The 22,265-nt window shown below is 37.4% G+C and overlaps 1 protein-coding gene across 6 annotated transcripts in view; it reads right to left on the bottom strand.

The window, feature by feature from the left end:
* Positions 1-22,265, bottom strand: part of STXBP5 (syntaxin binding protein 5) — a 105,694-nt gene that overhangs the window by 68,352 nt on the left and 15,077 nt on the right. For all 6 annotated transcript variants that reach the window (XM_036379420.2, XM_036379425.2, XM_036379421.2 and 3 more), the window contains exons 3-4: positions 10,148-10,229; positions 9,257-9,357 (exon numbers count right to left, since the gene is read on the bottom strand). In XM_036379420.2, the coding sequence (XP_036235313.1) occupies positions 9,257-9,357; positions 10,148-10,229 (183 nt within the window). The remainder of the gene's footprint in view (positions 1-9,256; positions 9,358-10,147; positions 10,230-22,265) is intronic.

The raw sequence follows: 22,265 nt of genomic DNA on the forward strand, positions 1-22,265 counted from the left end.
AACCAACATTTCTCCCTGAATGTAGTAAATGTTACTCATTTGCAAATAAAAAAAATTACTATTTTATTTTCTTAATAGAAAAAATGTATGTCTTCCAACTTTCAGAAACTCCACTATATTTTGACCTAATGACTCATTTCAGATAACTTCATTTATTTTAAAAATTTACAGAATAATATTTCCAACATCTAAGTTCATGCACTGAGCTTCCCACCTCACTAATTAAGGCTTCGCCTTAAGCTATGTATACTTTAAAAAACTTTGGAAGTGTTACAGCCCTCTTAAAAACTAAAAATCAGTGAAGCTAGGACCATCTGAATTGCCTGAGCAGCCTTGTTAGTTCTGCTGAGAATTGGACTGATGATTGAAGGGATTCAAACTCCTTTTGGAGGATGGAAACAAAAGGTTAGAGTAGTGATGCAATACCTGCTTATTTGACATTTGGCCACAGACAGCATTTTTTTTGTTCTGAAAAATGAAGATTTTTCTTTCAGAAATCTGTCTTTTTGCAACCAGATTAGAATATAATTCATCTATAATGTATTTTAAGATCAAGAGAAGCAGAATTGGCCATATAATCCTCTAGCCATTTCTACAACTCCAGCAGTCTTCCCCCTTTCTCCCTACCATTTGTGAATGGATACATTTATAAAAGTGGAAAATGCAATCAATTGTTGAGAACACATCAAAAAGACTACAGATGAAAAAATTTCGTACTTGTCTTTCTTGCGCACAAACCCCAACTGCCCGAAAACAATGCAGCAGTCAAAAGCAGACTGCCATACCTTTCTCCATTCTGCCCAAAAATACTAAAATAGAAGCATCTATGATTTAAAACCGTCCAGTTCTGTAGATCTAAAGCGACAGCCTGGGCTTGTTGGAGCCAGCAGTCACAGAAAGCAGGCTTTTGCAGGCAGCTCTTTCATGGCACAACAGATTCCTCATGTTGTCTCCAAGGCAATTTCAGCTCCCTCAGTAAGTGTAGTACATTTTGTGAAACAGGCCAAAGTTTTAGCATAAAACAGTACAGGGCACAGCATGTCATTTCAAATATTTCACTTCCCCATATCTTCACAAAGAGAAAGATCTCTTTATAGAAAAAATATGCTTTAAGGAGATTTATCTTTTCAATGTGAAATCTACAGCAAGATTAAACTAACATCACCACTAAAATGAGGCACTGTTATACAACCCCAAAGCAGTCAGGGTAGCTCTAAATTCTCCTGTAGCTGTAATTTATCGTAAGCACAAAATCTTCATCCTCACCACACACATATTTGCAAAGCTGCTCCCTCCCCACTGCTCAAAAAAAAATACAAACCGAAGATTTTTCTTTCTTGCAAAACGAATTTGTAAAAGTTGAACCAATAGTTCAAGAAAACAAAATTATGTACAGAAAAGCAAGTGACACACCCACAGGGAAAAACAATGATAAAATATTTACTGTTCTTACACTAATTAAAAGTAATTTAGGATATTGCTTATGGGAGAGTCTTAGAAATGATGGGAAATTCTTCAATAAGTGTTTTTTAACCTGCTGAAAGGATTCCCTTTCTTAACTGCAGACTATGTATCTTTTCTAATAATCTGTCAAAGATATTAAAAAAATCTTAATTGCTGCTGTTTCACAACATATATCAAAACAATTAATTCAGCAAGTGATAATGCTCCCTACAGGAATTAAATTACAGAAATATTAAAGAAAACAACTTACTATATTATTACATTATTCAAAGAATTAGTTTTTCAAGAGGAAATACTGAGGAAAAATGGCAGGCTGTTAACTTGACTGTATTATTATGACAGCAGAAATCCTTCTAAATTAATCTTTACCTTTTCCTAGTCTACTGCATTATGAAGCATTATACATCAGAATTTTTCACTGCTTTAACAAAGCACAGTGACAAATACTTTGAAGAATGACAAACACTGATAACAGGTTTTATTGTTAAGTCACTAAAATATTTCTAGTGCCTCGGCCTATCATTATAGGTCTGCAGTAACTATAAGCACACAGCTGCTCAGATCATTACTGTATAGGTAAAATAAAAGCAGAAGATTAAGCTATCAAAGCTGTATTCTGCACACTTTTATCCTCAACCTTTCGTGTATGAGATAGCACCACGTAAAATTCAGAAGCTGAGAAGTTTAATTCTGGTGTTAGTGTAGACTCCAAATCCATGGACTCTTGTCAAAGTCCTCCATGGGCTTTGAAAGTCAAAAGCCAGTGTCAATATGACATTCTGATGGAAGCAAGCAGTAGTTTTGATACCACCTGACTGTTGCAAAAGGGTCTTTTTCCACATCTGATAACTTCACTAAGCTTAGAACATCTACCCATACAAAAAAGGCCTCAAAGACCAGCAGGCATAAGCAGAGGAAGATGCATCCCAAAGAAGTTGCTCTTCAATGTATCCCAAAATGTCCCACCAAAAAAACATGTGGGCAAATGTGGTAGGAACTGAAGCAGGTACTTCATTTCCATTTATATCCCCCAACAGCACTCCAAATGTTGCTTCCCCAAATCCACTGACTTGAATTGCTGTCTCTTAAGGCAGTGGAGAAGCATCTGTGTTCAGTATCTGAGTTGTGGTGGACATCAGGGGTGTCAAAATGGAGTAAGCATGTGTCAGAGCAAGATACTCAACTGTCTTGGGACGACACAAAAAGTAACAGACCATTGGCATGTCAGACACACCAAGAGGAGTTCACGAATACATAGTGCAGGGTATTTCATCAGTGGTAAGAAAGTTTCCGATTTTTTTAGTGTTTTGCGTAAATTCTTTCAATACTGAATAATTCTCTTATAGTTTGCAAATCATTTGCTTCAAAAGACACGTAGGAAATCACAAACTCAAGCTGCAGAAAAAAAATGGCTGTGTCAGAGATGTAGCCCTACCACACAAGACAGAAAAATTATTCCTATTGCTGATGGAGAAGCCTGTCATTTAGGCAGAACTTAAAGACTAGAGGTCAAATTCTGCCCAAGAACGTGGCAGTTGGCCATTATATGCCTCATATCACTGTGAAAGTCAGTGTGAAAGGTATAGCTAAGAGGGCAACTGAGGCAATTTAAAAACCATTTCTCTGAAATTTGAAATTTCTGAGTGACAGGACTCGGCATTTTGGTTCCGCCTCAGTGCTAAAGGCAAAAGAAGGCAGCTGATGCAACTGCAGCTCCATCAACCACACTGACACGTGGAACTCTGCACGCATGCATGGCCTCAAGGAAACATTTTTCAAAGCAATTTGATCTTTGTGAAAGAAACACTCATATATATAACAAATCCAGACAGCCAATATGTTAATTTCCTTCTGATAGTTTCTTGAAACAAAATCAAATTCCTTCTAATTACATGCCCTAGTGAATCACCACTGGGTTAAAATTTTGAACTCACTAGCTAAAAGGCTTTACATGACACCATCAAGGCAAGGAGACCAGATGATCGCTGCGTCTCACTCTGAAGAAAGACACTTAAAAAAGTGTGAAAAAAGAAAACAAACCCCACCCCAAAAATTTAGCTATGTGTGAAAAATAAACCAGAACCCCATAAACAATGTCTATCACCACCTGCTCTCACAGGCAAGACAACCTGTATGTCCTTCTGTTATCCACAAAGTGGCAGAATTGGTCAGTTTATAAATTCAGGGTGAACGAAAACTACCAAGTCTGCTAAGGCACAGGCTGAGTACAAAGTTATAGTATCTAACAAGGTAACATGTGCCAACAGAAGTTTGAAATCTTACTGCTAATTAGTAAATACAAGTGGGATTTTCCACTCTCTATAGACAGTGTTCCAAACACAATGCTAAAAAGCTGCTGTTTACAGCAGGATACAAAGCCAAAGATATTTTAAGCATAATTTTGTAACTCTGAATTATGCAGTTTCATGTTGAGGAAAACTATTTAAATCCCACAGCACAGAAGTTGACATATTAAAAATTAAACTGCTATCAAGGCATTCAGAGATCGATATGCAGAGCACTGGCACAAAACACTCAGTTCTATTTTTATGCCATTCTTGCTTTGTGACTTACCATAAAGACAAACTTTCTTTTGCTCAGCTCAGGAAGGATGTAAGTCTCAGAAAATGAACAATTTTTTCATACATGCATAGAAAGCTGGTTTGCTTTGGCAAAGGGGCTGGCAAAGGGACCTCAAATTTGTCATCCCATGCTCCTTTTTCTTTTTTCAATCAAGTTAGTCTGTCACTCCACCCTCTCAAACAGGATCTGTCAAAGTCCCTGGCTGGTTAGTGATGCATGTTTGACTTTTCACACCTCAGATCAGCATCAAGTTTAACAGTTTCTGCATGGCAGGCATGAAGCCAGATCAGTTATGTATGAATGTATGTATGTATCTCACAACATGCTTTCAATATTTACTCTAATAAGATCTTTTAACTACATTTATTTCAGAGCTAGCCTAGTGAAACATTTATATTTACTACTGAGTTAAAGCGAGTTTGACATGACTCTTGCATTACTTGTTAACACACAACAATCTTGTGTTTAAGATATTTATAAATAGATATGTAGATGGCAAAGGAAATAGATAGCGATCAACTGAAGTCATTTTAGAGATGTACAAAATCTGAGATACTGAGTTCACACACTGAATTATGCATTCTGAAAAGAGGTAGTATTTAGACACTTTTGCATGACAAATCACACAAACAACTGTTCCATGTCATTATGCATTTTTGTCCTGGCCCCTACACACTGCTTCCCACAGTCAAGGAACAGTGGCCAAGCATGACATTGGTCTACTATCTCCTAACCTTTGTTTGGTAACTGGAACATAAAGCAGCTGCAAAACCTCCACAAATGTAGCAAAGAAAAGGCTAAAAAACTTGAACTAGCTTGTTTTGCACTGAGCTTTTGTGATCTGTCAGTAACTTCAGCTAACAGATTTGTTAGACATGTAAAACCTCACCAATTCCTGCTTCAGAAGACTTGCTTCAAATTACTAACCATCACTGTTAACAAAAGGCAGTCAGGAGCTATGAACCCATTAATGGTCAGTTGTTTATCTACAGATTCTTTACTAATTTAATGATTCAAGAGAAAGCAGAATATTTCAGGCCTCTTGGCCACTGTTTTTAAAAAAATGTTTTGCTCAAATCTAAGATTGATGTAAGCCACCCAAAGACATTTTCCACACATCAGAACAGAGCCTGTAATGACAGAGAATTATATTAAAAAGAATCAGCTCTTTCACCACTCCCTGTTCTTAAAATTCATGAGTAGAAAAGCAATAATTCACATCACCTTCCTGTCATATACTGGAGACTGCATTCTGAAATAATTTACAGATTTAAAACTCATATTTTCAGGTAAGTTTACAAAATATTTAACACACAACAGAAGCATTTATAAACAAGCTAGTTCTTGGGTTTGGATCTTAAGATGTTTAAAACATCTTAAATGAGGCAACAAAATTCAATTACCAACAGGATAAACAAATATGACACCTAGAAATTGTGTTGTTAGACATTGGGCAGTAGTTCTTCCACATGACTAAAAGAAAGGAATTAGGCAGAGCTGTTAAAAGGCTGTGCCAGAAGATTACAGAATTAGTTAATGAAGTCATAGCCTTATCACTTGATTTTTTAATTATTTTTTTTAAATACAGTTAAAGAATAGTTTTCAAGACTAAGAAAATCCTTTCATATGAGTAGCTAACTGCTACAGTTAGCTTTCTATGCTAAAGACAACTTCTTAGATCAAATCTAAACCTTACATATCAAATAGTTATTCTGGAAACAAAATCTGAATAAAAATTTGCCTGTGACAGTTTAAAGTTCAACTCCTGTTACATAGGACACAAATACTGCTTTTCTGCAATTTCAACACACTTCCAGATAAACCAAATCAGTTAAATAATTTTAAACCTTTGCCTTAACAGAGTCCTAGAGCAAATACTGATGCCACCAGAATCATTGCTTCCATCATATGAGTTTCAAGATATCTAATCTCACAAATTGACAAAGTATTATTAGAGAAGACAGTTATAAGCCTGTGCTGTAGTGTACAAAATACTTCAAATAAGTCCTGTTTGAGAAGTTAGTTATCCTTATGAATAGATCTTAATCCCACAACAGGAAGTACTATAAAAATTTTTATTAATTAAGTTTATAACAGCTTCATGACTTGAGAATGTAGAAGCTGAGAGGAGCTGACTTTAGTCATGATATGTGTTGTGGTGCTGCATGCCTCTGCCACCCAGGACACTAATTTCTCTGATCGAGAAATGTTCATTAAGCCCTGGCCTTGATGAACTGCACTTGGACTAAATTCCCCTTGAGCTTATCAGAAACCCTGTCTGTTCCCAGGAACCAACAGGTGTCTAATGAACATCTGCTTTAAACAAACAACCTTGGATTTTTTTTATTTTTTTTAATAACAACACAAGTGGAATAATATTTTTGTTGTTGAACAGTCAAAGAAAGTTACCAACCCAAATTGGCCAAAATGGAAAATTACCAGAACTGAAGCCCACTCTCTTGCTACCCTATAAATAGTGGTCCAAAGTGAGACATTTTTGAGCTCCTGATTATAAGAGGCTAATGTGTATTAAAGCCCATTGTCTAACAACCCTATAAACAGCAGTCCACAGTGAGATCCCTTTGAGCTCTTGATTCCCAGAAGATAAGGGACTAATGTGTATGTCTCAAACAATAGATAACTGGATGGCTGTGGAGCCAGCCAAGGACTGTTATTACTAACAGACAAGAATTGCTGGTAAATCCAAGGACTATTGGTATTAACACACCATGAGAAAGAGCAAGGTTTGGCTGGAGAAGGGGGGTGAAGTGGAGATAGAGAGGCACTTTTCCTTTCACAGTACAATGCAGGAATGAGTGGCAGGAAGTGGACATGGACTATAGGGTGGGATTAAAACCACGAAAGACCTCCAAAGCCCCCTGACACATTTCCAGAAAGGCCTGACAGAACGGACTGTGCATCATTAATTTACATCATGAACACTCTTCTTAATAAACTTAGTTGTATATAGCATAAAACTGACCAAAGAAAAGCCCATTTACCTCAGATTCATACAGCATATTGAAACTATTAGGTATAATGAATTACAAAGAACTAAGTGTTATAAAGGCCCCTATTTACAATTATTCAACAATGAATTTTTTGCATTTCAAGTTCCAGTCAAAATATTTACCTGATAATGAAATTATATGTTATTTTATAAATTTGTGTTTAATGAAGTAGTCAAAAGAAAACAGAATATTTGAAAACATTTAACAGTCATCCACCATGACCTAAGTGGCTATGACAAGGTACAGATCTGGCAATCTTAAGTGTTCTGGCTAAATTCATATGTTATTATAATAGATGTTTTAAAATTAAAATTGCTAGAAGAATAAGCCCTTGTCTCAAGCTATGCTTACACCACTCATGGTAACTGTGGTGCTCCCATTACCTACCTTGGCAAGACAGGATTAGTAACTAAGTCAGCCACTAAAGCAACATCAGTGACCAGGACTCCTTTCTAGCCCCACTCAACTCTCTGTGATGGATCTTGCTACTGACATCATTACATTCACAGAAAAAAGGATAGTTTAAAACTTTCACTTTGCTTAACCTAAGATACAACACATCTAAAACTCTAAGCCAGCCTACAACAGATTTTCACACAATCAGAATCAGATATCTGTTTTAGAGCATTAGTTAGAAGCCCATTTTTAAGTGTGGTTTCAGGATACAAATCCTAATTTTCACTGACACTTAAGTAGACACTACAAGTAAGAGAAAAGTCACTAAAAAGGGAAGGGAGAAGTAGAAAATTCAGTTTGGACACATTACTGTATCTCTTACATTTGGACAATCCTCATTAAATTAGTGGTTATAAATGGCATTTCCCTCATTTGCTTTCTATGCTGCATAAAGGAACACTGCCACTCCTTTGGGGCAGAGAATTTGCCCCAGTCAACAAAGCTTCCTGTTTTCTGTACAACAGTTCAGAATCACAGAATTGTCTGGGCCTGAAGGGGTTATTAAAGATCACCTAGTCCAACTCACCTCCTGTGGCCAGGGACATCTTTCAGTAGATAGTTGAGCAAAGCCCGCTCCAACCTCTTCTAGATCACTTCCAGGGATGAGGCACCCACTACTTTTCTGGGCAAGCACTTACAGTGTCTCATCACACTCACAATGAAGAATTTCTTTCAATATCCCATCTAAACCTACCCTCTTTCACTTTAAAGTCATTACCCCTTGTCCTATTCCTACAGGCTCTGGTCGGACTTTTAGCACAGTGATCACAGAAACAGTTTCAAAAGCGAATTAGAATCACTTAATCCTCTACACAAAGAAACCCCAGTAATCTGCATTTATGTTGTTCCTGATGAATTTGTTCATAACCTACTCTTTAAAACTACAAGGGTACCATTTCACCCACCCAACAGTTTGTTTAGCACTTGGCATGACACTACATTAGAAGGTATTAGATAAGTATTTAACTTTTTCGATTGCTATCTATTACTTAAAATATATTACCTCCTGCCCTATTCAAAAGAAATACAAGTGACAGATTATTCTGGTTCTTGTTAGTATCCTCTGAGCTCCCCAAGCAGCCCATCTCTAATGCATACTGTTGAAAAGCAAACACAGCATTCCAGCTGAGACTTTACATATACTGGAAAAGAAGGAACACATCTTAGAAGGGAAGGAGTAGTTGCTTTTAAAACAAAGGACATGTTTTTCAGAAATTTACTCAACTGACTTTTAGAAATTTAATCTTAAATGTCTCTCTAGCTTGCTTGGAATTCTATTACTTGAGTATAAAAATTTTTAGTCAAAATACAAGTGGTTTTCAGATACTCTGATACAAACAAGAGCTCTAACACTGCAGAATCTTGCTTTGCCATCAAGGGAGAAAAAATTCCAGGTAAAAAAATTGACCAGTTTTCCTGTTGTCTTTTTGGTGCACACACTTTCTCTAGTTCCAAAATTCCTCTGAAGACATACATTCAAATTACTCTGCTCCTCCACCTTTTAAAGATATGAAAATTGATGTTCAACAATGCAACACAAAGTGATAGAAAAGGCCTCTCTGTTTAGGTCACTAGTGTGTCTTATTCACAGCTACTTTGGGGCCCAACAGATTGAAACTCAAACCCAGTGTAAGCGCAGTTTCAATTATGTACCAAGTTATGGCTTGGACTGCATCAATAAGATCTGATCTTACAATAGCACGTGATGTGCTAAGGGCACTGCAATAATAACCAGTCCCTACCGTTCCCGGTTAAATTTGAGGGAATGAAGTATAGCCGGCCTCTTCTGGCGCAAGTTCCACAGGTGTAAGGTGTCATCAGCCAAGGCACTCACAAGAGCTCCCTAGGAGAACAAAAACATTTTAGTCATCCTGTTTTCAAAGCCCTAGGAACAGTGTAGCACCACAGTGGAAATACATTACATATTTATTACCAGGATGAAAAAAAATATATAAGCATGTGCATCAGTACCATAGCACAGCTAAGTTCTAAGTAGTAGGAATGAGGTAAGTGATGTGATCACATGTTCAGCTCACTCATATTTGGTTCAGTGCTATACTGAGAGGTGATGGGGAAGTAGCTTTTTCCAGTGTGTGCTCATCAGTTTCCTCATGCCCATCTCTGCAGAGAAATCAGGCAATGAACTGCTAATATCTGTGTGCTGACAAAGATAGCGAGATCCCTCTAAAAACCCGTCCCCAGCTCAAGAACAGCACTGCTGTCAAATCTCAGCTGCTACATCCCTAGAAGCACATCTGAAACTGAGGCAACATTATTCAGTTCATGTCTAAGACAGTAACTTGATCAAAATAAAATTAACTACCTACTGAAACTGGTAGTACTGTGTAAAAAGTACTTCACCACTTCCAGAGATAACTTGAAACATGCAAGGACATGAAAAGATATCCTAGTTCTTGCTTATACCAAAAGAGTACTCTGGTGAGAAAGATATTTTCAGGAGTTAGTCAAGCATTTTCCAAAAATAAAAAACTTAATTTATTTATAATTGTTATTGCAGTTTGTTATTTGTGCTACACCACTTTCATCAGCTAATTGTAATGCTTGCCTAATGAAAAATTAAAGAAAATGTGCTCCATTTCTTCTCTGAATTACACATAAATCATTTTACTAACCTCATTAATCAGGAACTGAAGTTGGATTACTGCAGCTCCACTGTCATGTTGACAGTAGCATTCAACTCCTGGCCGACCAAAGCTGGAATTAGTACCATTAAGGAATAATTGTTGCATGTAACAAACAAAACACACAGCATAACCAACATTTTCACTTTCACTAATACCACATTCACACAGGCTAACATCCTGCTTCTAGCTAGTGCACTCAACATATCTAACCACACAGAGCTGAATAGTTACCAAAACAGTCATTTATAAATGCAACAAAGTAACACAAAAAATTCAAAAGGCCTACCTTGAAATACAAAAAATTATATATAACTGGTTAACTTACAGAGATTTAAGGGATTATTCATCATGAAGAACTTGAAGAATGATGAAGCAGTTATTTTAACAATGTTAACTATCAGGACTAGAATGAAAGGAAGTTAATCTAAATAGGCATCATAAACAAATTATTACATTTTTCAAATGCCAAAGGATCTTTCTCTCCATTTAAACATTACTTAAGGATGAAAAGACCTGAAAAATGCAAGGCATGTTAAAAAAAATCTGCTGTGACAGAGATGAGATCAGTAGTCAAAATATGGAGGAGTCAATGGGACATTATGTATAATGTAAATTTTCAGGATCTCTGTATCAAGACTTCCTGGATTCACACCAGCTATGAGATAGAAAAAGCTTGCTCATTTTCACCCTCACACATAAATCAGTCCTATCGTTCCATAACAAATATTGCTGGAGGCTGCAGCAAAACAGATTCTTTCACTTCTCCATACTTTGCTAATTTTTTAGTTGCAAACAGTCTGTATTTTAAATGTAGTTATGCACCTGCTTCTGATACAAAATTAAGTTCTCCAATGTCTAGGAGATCGTGCAGAAATGAGAGAGGAGTTAAGCAAACTGGTCAGTATTTCACCGTCATTGTATGCCCAGGGTTTCTGACTATAATTTGTCAGTGCTGAACACTTCTTGTTTTAAAGAAACACTTTAGCATTCAGAAGAAAAGAAATTATTCCGAAGCTTTATGGAAAACAGGGACTATATGTACAATTTTTTCTCTCAGTATATGCCAAAAATTAATAAAACAGTATAATTCTCACCCATTTTGCAAGCTTTCCATTTACTGAGAAATTGCTGAACAAAACCTAAGTGGATAATATGTGCATTCTTAAAAAACATGTGCATTCACACAACTACAGACAGTTGAAAGGCTGACAAGACCATTAGGCTGCATGCAAATCAAACCTCAAACACATCTCCTGCTCAGCCTCTAAGCTGGTAAAGTAAAAAAGTACAACAGCAGGGAGAAGTCTGCTTTAACACACATTTTAACTTTTTAACTTGAACCACATTCTTCTTGACTAATAAATCTGCATAAATCTAAGTGGTGAGATACACACTAGGCAGATGTTGAATAATCCACCAAACTTAATACCAGCTTTCTTCCCCAAACCGAATTAGTAATTTAATTTTGTTCTGCCATGGAAGGACTTAAAGAGTCAGCAAGCCTCACCTGGTTTTTTGCTTTTATTTTACATTTTACAAACATAAGTTTTTTTACAAAGAAGTTGTCTGTATTCTAGTCACAGTTTATGGCTTAAAAAACAAAGAGTGGAGGGGGGTTGTCCCCATAAACAATGCCTTCCTACACAAACTCACAATACTTTAAATGTAAAGTCGTTGCTTTTACATTAACTATGGATTGACTGCACAAATTGCCAGACTGAAAAAACCCACAAGAAATAAGTTTCAGAGCTGATTGCCTTTGGCCTTGCTCATGCATCTGCATTAATCTGAATTAATAATTATTTGCACAAGTAGACAAAAACTATTTTCAAATGTGAAATTCAAATGCTTACAGGAATTGAATTTTAAAACTTGTTTATCTTCACTGACACAGGTAGCTTTCTAATAAAAGATTTTCCAAGCCCCTCTCTGGAACAACATTTTCCAACATAATTAAATGCAAACCTTGTTTGTAAACCCGGAGTTTATTTGGAATTAAGACTCTACAGCTACCTTGCTTCAAAATAAGAGGAATATGACCCAGAAAAACATAAGTCCATAAACTGCTCAAGTTACTTCTTCCTTCAAATTCTATTCCTCAGATGCTTTCTGCGAGCACTTCTGACGCTAATATTTCTGGAAGCACTGTTATAACTACTCAGTAAAAATTTCATTATTAAGAATATTTCAGTGTTTCCTTAAACAAAAAATTCTTCCACATTTTCCAGGAATCAGTAAATATTCAGCACTGGGAGTAAGATTACACAAGTTTTAAATATTCAGAGCAAATCTCTCTTCGACAAATTAGTGGAAACCTCACATCCAGATGTGAAAATAGTTTGGCCTCTTCTATAGTGCTTGCCATCATTAAAAAAAATAGTCCTTGCAGCTAGTCTTATTTAGTTCCTTTACTCAAGGATTATGTCATCTTCACTTTTTCACCTAGTGGCTAAAATTATTCTTCTCATCTCAAATTAATATCATCCTCCTAACCAGCATTAATCTTCTTTTCTAAAGCAATGCAAAGCCTCCCTGTTTTGCAGGGTTTGCTGAATTGAAAAAGCATGTCACAAAGGCTGACTGCAGAAGGATAATATATGCCTGCTTCAGTACATGAAGCATTTCTCAACCACACAAAACAGGCAGCAGCCCAGGGAATGCAGTTTGCCCAAATCCGCTGCACTTGTGTATGTCTGCTTTAGGCAAGAGAGCTCACTGTACTAAGCAGTCATCAGCTACTACATCGTTGTTCCCAAAACAGGCAAATATTATAATGAATAATGACAAGATGAGCAAAGCATTTTAATTTTGTAGACAGGAAAAACTCTCTGTCAAAGACCTTGGGTAGCTCTAGAGGAAATACTTGCTCTGAGCAGTTTTCTAATCAAAGACCCATCCCTGCTTCTTCAATTCAGAGCAGTTCATTCTACTATTCCTGCTTCATCCCCAATTCAAAATATTAAGGAATTGGATAAATTAATAGCTTCTAAACTGTAATATTGCTTCCATGTTCCCCACTACCATTTGGAAATTAACTCTAGAAAACACTAGCATTTCAGTGTCTTCACTGCGTATGTTTTGAGAAAACAAGAGACAACAGCTGCGCCTGAGACAAGAAAAAGAGAACATGCTCATGTCCTAGCATTAGTGCTCATTTTCATAACTGCTAGAAGTGCAGGTAATACACAAGGAAATCACAGCATGACCTTAATTTAATATCACAGAAGACTAAATTCACTTTAACATATGAGAAAAAGCAACATTTCCTAAAGGTATTTTTTCAAACAAGCTTCAGACCTAAGCTTACACTTCAAGCATTTCTTTTAGTGATATGCAAGTTTTCTCCTCAAAATACCCTTTTTTAAAGTTATTACTATTATTTATAGCTTAGCTACATAGTAGCAACTCAGTGCACATCTGCCCTCAGAAATCACATTTTAAAGTAAAAATTAATTCCAGAATGCTTATGAAAGTCAGAGAAGACCAGTTGGTTTCGTTTTTTTTAATTCTTTAGTTACTCTAAGTAGACCTAGGGACTACTAGGGACAACTTCTTCACCTGTGGTTGATCCCTCTGACATACAAGACAGTCCAAAATCGGTAGCTATCAATTCAACCCTTAGCATAAGGCAGTCACCAAAAAATCACAGAATTTAGATTTAAAAAGACCTCTAAGTTAATCAAGTCCAACCTTTGACTAATCACCACCTTATCAACTACAGTATAGAACTAAGTGCCATGTCCAGTCTTTTCCTGAACCATTCTCCAGGGATGGTGACTCCATCACATCCCTGGGAAGCCCATTCCAATGTTTAACCTTTTCCATGATAGAATTTTTCCTGGTATCAAAACTAAACCTCTCCTGGCACATCTTGAGGCTATGTTCTCTTGTCCTGTCATCAGTTGCCTGGGAGAAGAGGCTGACCCACGCCTGGCTACAGCCTCCTTCCAGGCAGTTGTAGACAATGGCAGGGTATCCTAGGTCCCTGAGCCTCCTTTTCTCCAGGCTAAACACTCCTAGCTCCCTCAGCTGCTCCCCGTAGCACTTGGGGACAAGTCCTTCTCTGGACACGCTCCAGCACCTCAATTCCCTTCTTGCAGTGAGGGGTCTAGCACTCGAGGGGTGACTTCATCAGTGCTGGGTACAGGGGGACAATCCCTGCCCTGGCCCTGCTGGCCACACTGCTGCTGATACAGGCCAGGGTGACATTGGCCTTCCTGGCCACCTGGCCACACACTGGCTGATGTTCAGTTGGCTGCCAAAAAGCACCCCCAGGTCCTTTTCCACTGGACAGCTTTCCAGTCACTTTTCCCCAAGCCTTCAGGGTTGCATGGGGCTGTTGTGATTGTAGTGCAAGCCCTGGCACTCGGTCTGGTTGAACCTCATAGCACAGGCCTCAGTACATCAATCCAGCCTGTCCAGATCCCTCTGCAGAGCCTTCCCACCCTCCACCAGATCAGCATTCTCATGTAACTTAGTGTCATCTGTGAACTTACTGAGAGTGCACTCAATCCCCTCATCCAGATCATTAATAAAGGTATTAAACAGAGCTGGCCCCAACACTGAGCCCTGAGCACTTGTGACTGAACACCGACTGGATACGACACCATTCACTATCACCCTCTAGTCTGGCCATCCAGGTAGTTTTTAACCCAACAAAGAGTACACCTGTCCAACCCATGGGCAGCCAGTTTCTCCAGAAGAATGCTGTGGGAGACAGTCAAAGGCTTTACTAAAGCCCAGGTAGACACTTCCACAGCTTGCCCCTCATGCATGTCACCCAGTTTCCTGACCTGACTGGCTGGGCCTGACCCCCTGGCTCTCCTATAAGTGCCACGTGATCACACTGTTCCAGAACCTTCCTGGACAGCTAGGTCAGGCTAACAGGCCTGTAGATCCCCAGATCCTTCTTCTGGCCCTTCTTGTGGAGGGATGCCACATTGGCCAACCTCCAGCTGACCTTCCTGGGTAGCCAGGACTGATGATAAATGACAGAGAGCAGCTGTGTGAGCTCTTCCACCAGCTTCCTTAGCACACTTGGATGAATCCCATCCAGTCCCATAGACTTATGAGTGACTAAAAGGCTCAGCAGGTCACTAGCTACTTCATCCTGGATTACAGGGGGTCTATTCTGCTTCCTGTCCCTGACTTTCAGCTCAGGAAGCTGGTTATCCTGAGGTATACACACACATTTATAATTCTAAATTATTTTCCAAACTATCACCGCACAGATATTGGCATCTTTACTTATTACACTGTGATAAAAAGTCTTGATAATACAGAAAAGACAGACCAGTTATCAGATTTGCTACTGTTACAATAGCTCACGAGTATTAAGACAAATCTGAAAACGTAGCTGCTTTTAATATTCATTCCTAGATACTTCTCAAAACTATAGCTGTAACACGTACCAGTACTTAAACATTTGAAAATTTTGACAAAAAAGATCATTGGCTAGAGAAAGACACAAACCACTGATTTGAATTGTATACAAAACACTAAAATCAGCAGATGACTCAATGTATTCTTACATATAGCACTCTAGGAGTGGATGATATACCTGCTTATTTTACTACAGTGATGTATGTGTACCAGTTTTCCACTCAATCAGACCCTGAATAATTTTAAAAAATAAAAATACACCACTGTAGCTCATCAAATCTAATGATTACTATTACTCTATTACTTTCACATATATAATCTACAGCCATCTCAAAGAACAATCTGTCAAAACACAGTTATTTAGCAAGAGAGATTTATTCAAAAAGTCAGAAAGTACTACAGTCAAACACTGTCTAGAAAATACACTTTGACCTTTCAGACCCATGTACTACCGAACAAGATAACATAATTTGTCCTATTGTGAGTGCAATAACAGGTACAACATTTAAAAAATGGATGTTAGATCCACTTACAAATATCATAGTAGTTTAACAGGGTATAGCAAACTACTACTGCTGTTTGCTATTGCAGCTTTAGAACTTCCAGTGAAGTGGTGACTAAACAACTGGCTGGAAGTTGAAGTTCTCAATTTCCAAATCAGCTACCAATAATGTTCATTCCTACATAAGTACAGATCATCTTCCTTAAATATTCACTTTGTTTATAGAACAATGCTCAGCTCCTTTAAACACCAGAAGCTGAATGATTCCATGTTAGCTTGCAAAGAAAACAATCTCAGACTGACAGAGCAGAAAGGAGCTCTGCTTTGAAAAATACCGAAGTCTATAGATCTCAGCTAAAGTTTATTAAGTGGTTTTTGTATAAAGGTAGTTGTAACAATTTTAAAGCACAAACCCACCCTTTTTTGCCTCAATTTGCATGAGGTTTTTATTTTAAAAATAAACAATGCCTGGACTAGTTTCCATGTAAAATGATAAGGAATAGATAGGGAGCAGTAGCTACAATCAGCTTTCTTAACAACAACAGACAGGGGTCAAAGCACTTCTTAAACATCAAAGTTGTTTACATAAATGTGCACAAATACATTTCCCAAGCAGCTATAAAAAGTGCCAGCAAATTTTCTGTAAAGGCTGTATTTGGTAGAGTTTTCTCAGAGCTGCCAGCGAGAGGCAATCGTTCATTGGAACAAGACGTAATCGAGCAGTACAAATGCAAACAGGATTAAAAAACTCCAAAAAAACATGATTTAAAATTAAACAAGAAACAAGATTGGTTTTAATGATAAGTTTCTATATGCACAATTCACAGATGGCAAAGTATGCTATTAAATGAAGAGGTAAAAACATCAATTTAGACCAAAAAAAGAAAAAAACTAAAAAGGCTACAGGCTTTCCTTGATTTTACTCACTTTGCTTTCTGACACAGGTTGTACTCCTTTAGTGTAAGACCTCTATTTCAGCACTAACGACACTAAGATGACTAATCCAGTATTTTTTCTGGGTAGGATGGAAGAGAAGGAGAACAGCAGAACACAAGGGTAGGAGACTCTTACAAATACTGGTTTCTACAACTACACAAGATGCAGTGAAATGGGTAGGAACTGCTAATTCAGTAAAGTTTTTCCAAAGGTTGCATATGTAAGCATAATAATGGAAATAATGACATATTTTTGAAGAACTTCATCAAAATTCAGAGATAAAACATTTTTTTTCCATTGCATGCTTCCAAGACCTGCTCACCTGTTACTCATTTAATCCAGTTTAGTTTCAAGTCGAATTTCAACATGTTATTACATATTATATCCCAATATTAATAATTAACCAGGCTTTTCCTCTTCACATGCATAGCTTCTTGGCCAAGAATAAAGGCAGGGGCATTCTATGCTCCTAGAACAGAGGTATACTTTGAATAAGAATGATGTCTCTTGTCAGAGTCCAGATATTTTGTACAAACATTGCCAAGAGCAGCATTAACAAGTGTAATGTTCTAGAAGTAGATGCTAAGTGAATTACATACTTATTTAATTTAGCTTATGAAAACATAAATAACCTTGGACATTATCTAATAAAAGGACAATTTAACATTCTCAAAGAACATAGCCAAACCTTGCCCAATCAACTATTGTCTGTCATCACCTATTTCTGACTGTAAAGCATTTTGCTAGGTCCAGAAATCTCTTCAGTCATACAGCATGATCTAGAATAGTTCCCTTAACTCTTGTCTGACAGGCAAAGTCTCTTCAGTTATTTCCAAATCACCAATCACCGGATAGAAGGGACAGAAGACCAACCGCAATCACCAGTTATTCCATCTCAACTTTGTTCACACACAAGCCCATTCTCTAATCCCCTCCCCACAAACTTCATAGCAGTGAGTGTAGTCTCCTGAGCCAATTTTACCTGTACCTCATTAACCCTTTACACCATTAAGGGTCATTTAGAATCAGACCACAGGTACTGTTATCACTCTTCATGCAGCTGCTTTTACTCACTTGCTTTGATAAAGGCAGCAGAAAAAGCAGGGGACCTAGGCATAGGAAGAGGTCTTAAAGAAGATCTCAAATTAAAAGTTGGTCACATCTATCAATTTCTCCCCCAGACTTTGCTGTAGTTTCTCTCTCAGTACTGATATCAGCTCCTTCCTTTGGACACAGTCCTTTAACACTCAACTTGGGGATGAGGTTTAATCTACCCTTCTACTTCCCACACCACTTGGCATTGTATTAATGATGGAAAAAATTTCTTCCAAACATGCTTCTGAAGAAAGCTTAATCACTGGAAGTTTTATCAGTACAGTGACACAGGTATACCATGCTTCTGCTTACACAGCTTTTTGAAGTAGTTACCAGCAAAGTCATTTGTTGAAGCACTAAGCAGGTCAAGAATTAGAAATACCAACACTTCCATGGCATAGGCGAGTTGGAGAAACCGAGATCCCAAATCCAGGTGGCAGATACAAGTTTACCTCTTCTGTCTGTACCAAATTGATACGACAATCTGTCCCAGACTCATAGCAGTCTTTCAGCTATGAGTCTGGGGACAGACACGCTGAAAGACCTTCCAAATACCCCACATGATGTTCACAGGCACAAGCTTCACAAAAAAGCTGCTATTGCTTTTTAAGTATTGCAGCTAGCAGTCTCTAAATCCTAGTAATTCAAATGTAATGAAATAAATGGGTCTTGGGACAAAATTTCCCTCGTCTGCTCAAAGCAGTAGAGACTTCTTAAACAGTCTCATTCAAAATGACAGAAAAAATTGTTAAAATCAGCCTCAAGTGTGAGCAATCACAGCCATCCTTTAATTGCTACTTTAAGTATTTTGTAATTCTAAGACAGTGTTTTTCACTTTATCTTAGCTTAAGCCTCCTCAGGTTCCACTTCAGCACAATTTTTAGTTTTGAATATCACCAAAGGACTGAGAAACTTGCTATTTCACTGCTATCAAAACAGTAGTGACCATTTTATAGATTTGCTCAAAATTACCACCACAAATGAAAACCAAGGTACAATTCCAAAAATTCAGTAGATGGCACTATTCCACAAAAATCAAGAGAGGAAACTATGTCCTTGCATAAACAAGGGGTACCATGGAGCTCAAACTCTTATTTTAAATATGCAAAAAACATTGCTCCCTCATTAGAGTGCCTTGCATTTTATCATGTGTTTCATAGAACATGGAAAAATACATGCCAAAACATTAAAAGAAATCATTGTTTTGTGGAAATAGTTGTAATTTTACTTAGCTATTTTGATGAGGCATTTCTTTTATTATACAGAGCTCCACTTCACACCACAAAAATGGCTGCATACCAGTGTTGCAAAAAGTAATATTTTTATGGTTTGTATTTACCAGAAATCCAATTTGACAAATAATATTAAAAGGTTGACATTGTCTCTAGAAGTTGCTTATGCAACCTTAATTCACATCTCCTCAAATCCATGATGGTAATTTATTTTTAAAATTTAATGCAGTAGCTCAAGATCAATTGTAAATGTTTTGCATTATTCAGCCTGATTTTTTTAGGTGTCAAAAAGATAACTGGTCACTAACAAAACTTAAATTGGCAGATTTCAAAAATTGGCATTACAACATGTGTCTTCAATATGATTAAGTTGTAAAGTGTAGCCCTAAAGATAACCCTACCTATTCCATCTTAACTCTTAAAATTTGTTGCAGGTGCCAAATTAGATCCTGTAGTTTGCCTCTTTCTCAGTGTACTTGAGGACTTCAGATGGGTCCTTTTCTTAGCCCCAAGAAATGCATTACTGGGCAGTGCTCAGGAGTTCCCACAGGAGTACAAATACAGAGCTACTGTTTTGCACAGGCTGTGAGTTTCAGAAACCCAAGGGTTTTTCTTAGGGCTGGGAAGTGGATAATTCAAACAGTGTTATGGGATTTCCAAGAACCCAAGGCCCAGTTTAAGACTACAACAAGACGGAAAACAGAAAAACAGATTATCAACAGATTAAGCACAGTCCAAGGTACTTGTCCTGTACATCTTTCTTGCAGTTTTTCCTAGTAGGTGCTTTAACTACAAGATGGAGGAAGGTATTACCTTGCAACTGTAGCCTCAGTGATTTTTTTTCTGAGACTTTAGAGAATCTCCCCATCTCTTATTCACTTTACTCCAGTGCTTGTCAGATTCCAAGTGATGTCTGATACTTCAGGCAGTGCTTATCTGCCCTGCTATTACAAGAATGATTGGTTTACTAGTAGAACAAACAAATAATCAGTCTGAAGAGTTATTTCAATCAACTTTGACTGAAGGAAAAGAAATCTTCAGATAATGCTTAATTTCATGAAAATATGAAGCTGAAAAGAGTGGAGAAAAGAAGATGGAAAGAGGGGGGAAAAACCAGATTAGGCCCATATCCCATTCAAAGCATTACTTCAATATCCTAAAATACAGGCTCTGTTCAGTCACAGGAAGCACTTCAAGAGTTACAACAGACATGTAATAGTACTACAAGATTGAGTCATACAGCAGCAAGTTTCACAGTGAAAATGTCTTTCCTCTAGATAAAAGGATCCAAAATTATAGATGTCCATATATTGCAATTCACTTCACATAACTGAAACCATTCCAGTTCCAAAGGAACTTAAAGAAGTGCCATATTGTTGCTTCAAGCCCCTCAAAGACACAGAGGGGCTACTGATGCTGCTCAGAACTTTTAAGTTTTTTCTACAATCCTGCACCTTAACAGAACTATCTAGCAATATTTCTGCATCATAAGACAGTCTTAATAAAAATACAAACACTGAAGGTTTATAGGTAGATCTCTGATTGAAAAGGAGAAAGGAAAGGTTCAGGGTTTTGGGTTTGTAAAGAAACTTGAGCATTTATGTACACTTCCTGCATAGTAAAGGAAAAGCTGCAGAAACAGTAGAGCTTTTCTTTTCCACAAAGCACTTCCATCTCCTTCACTACCACCCTGCTCACCAAATGCCAAGAGAACACATTCACATTTCCAATGTTCCTTTCACTTTTTTTACCATGGTAAAGAGATGGCAATGTAAAGAGCAAGTCTGCACAGAGGTGTGCTAGAAGAAGAATACAGCCAGATTCCTCAAAATTATTGCCTACAAAGTGACTGTTGTTAAAGTACAAAACTAAGTTTCAACTCTTTTTCAAGTAATTTGGGTCTCACTGGAATCTTCAGCAACATATTTGCACAAGAATCACTTACAAGAAAGTGAAATGGCTGCTGTTCAATTAAAATATAAAATCTACCAATTATGCATATTCCAAAAAAGTAACCTTGATCATCACCACTAGTCACAGTACTACCCCATACAGAAAATGTAAAATGAAAAAGAAAATCACTTTCTCTTTGAGGCAGACCAACACCACAGTCCAGAGCTTCCCTGAGGTTTTAATGTATAGCCTGTAGTTACAGATGTCAAACAGACAGAGTTTCCTACCTTTTCTATGGAAGCTTCCAGCTGTGAAAAAGGGCACTTCAGAAATGCCATAGCATGAAAATATCCAAGGGCTCAGACAAAAGAAAAGCACTGCCTGGAACAGGACTCTTCATCCAACCTCAAGATAGTTTCTAAGCACCAAATCCAGATCATTAAAATTAATGTGGCATTGTAGTCCCATCAATTCAGACCAGCTTTGAGTCAGAACCTCCATTTATGCAATGTAGTTCAGTGTTTAGTGTTTTGAGTGTCAGATAGCTTTTTCTACTCAGCAATAGAGAAAATTAAATTAATTCATTTTGGGAGTTCACTTCTATAACACCTTCCATCAAAAATTGGAGAGGAAAACATGTAGTTGTCAGCCAGCTACAACGTCCTAGAAGCTGTAAACTGGAACTGTAAACTGGAACATCTGAGCTGCTGGTACATGTCAGACAAGTCACCTGTGGTGCTCCTCAAACATTCACTAGGAAAAAAAAAAAAAAAAACCAAAAAATGGGAGAAAACTACTATTTCCAAGATTTCACTAGAAAAGTTTGAAGAGAATAAATAATATCTTTACAAGGTACTGTTTAAAGTTTTCTTCTTCTTTCAAATGTCAGCATAGCAGATTGGCAATGAAACAGGAACAAATAATCCCATAGTATATTTACAGTGTCCAATAGCTCTGTGTGAATTAAAAAAAAAAATTAAAAACAAAAAAATCAAAAGAGCATTAGACTTCCTGATGATAAAGAACTCCACCAGAAAAACAAATTCAAGTCACATATGTATTCAGA

This window comes from Molothrus ater, chromosome 3 (genome assembly GCF_012460135.2).
Source record: "Molothrus ater isolate BHLD 08-10-18 breed brown headed cowbird chromosome 3, BPBGC_Mater_1.1, whole genome shotgun sequence".
NCBI lineage: Eukaryota > Metazoa > Chordata > Aves > Passeriformes > Icteridae > Molothrus > Molothrus ater.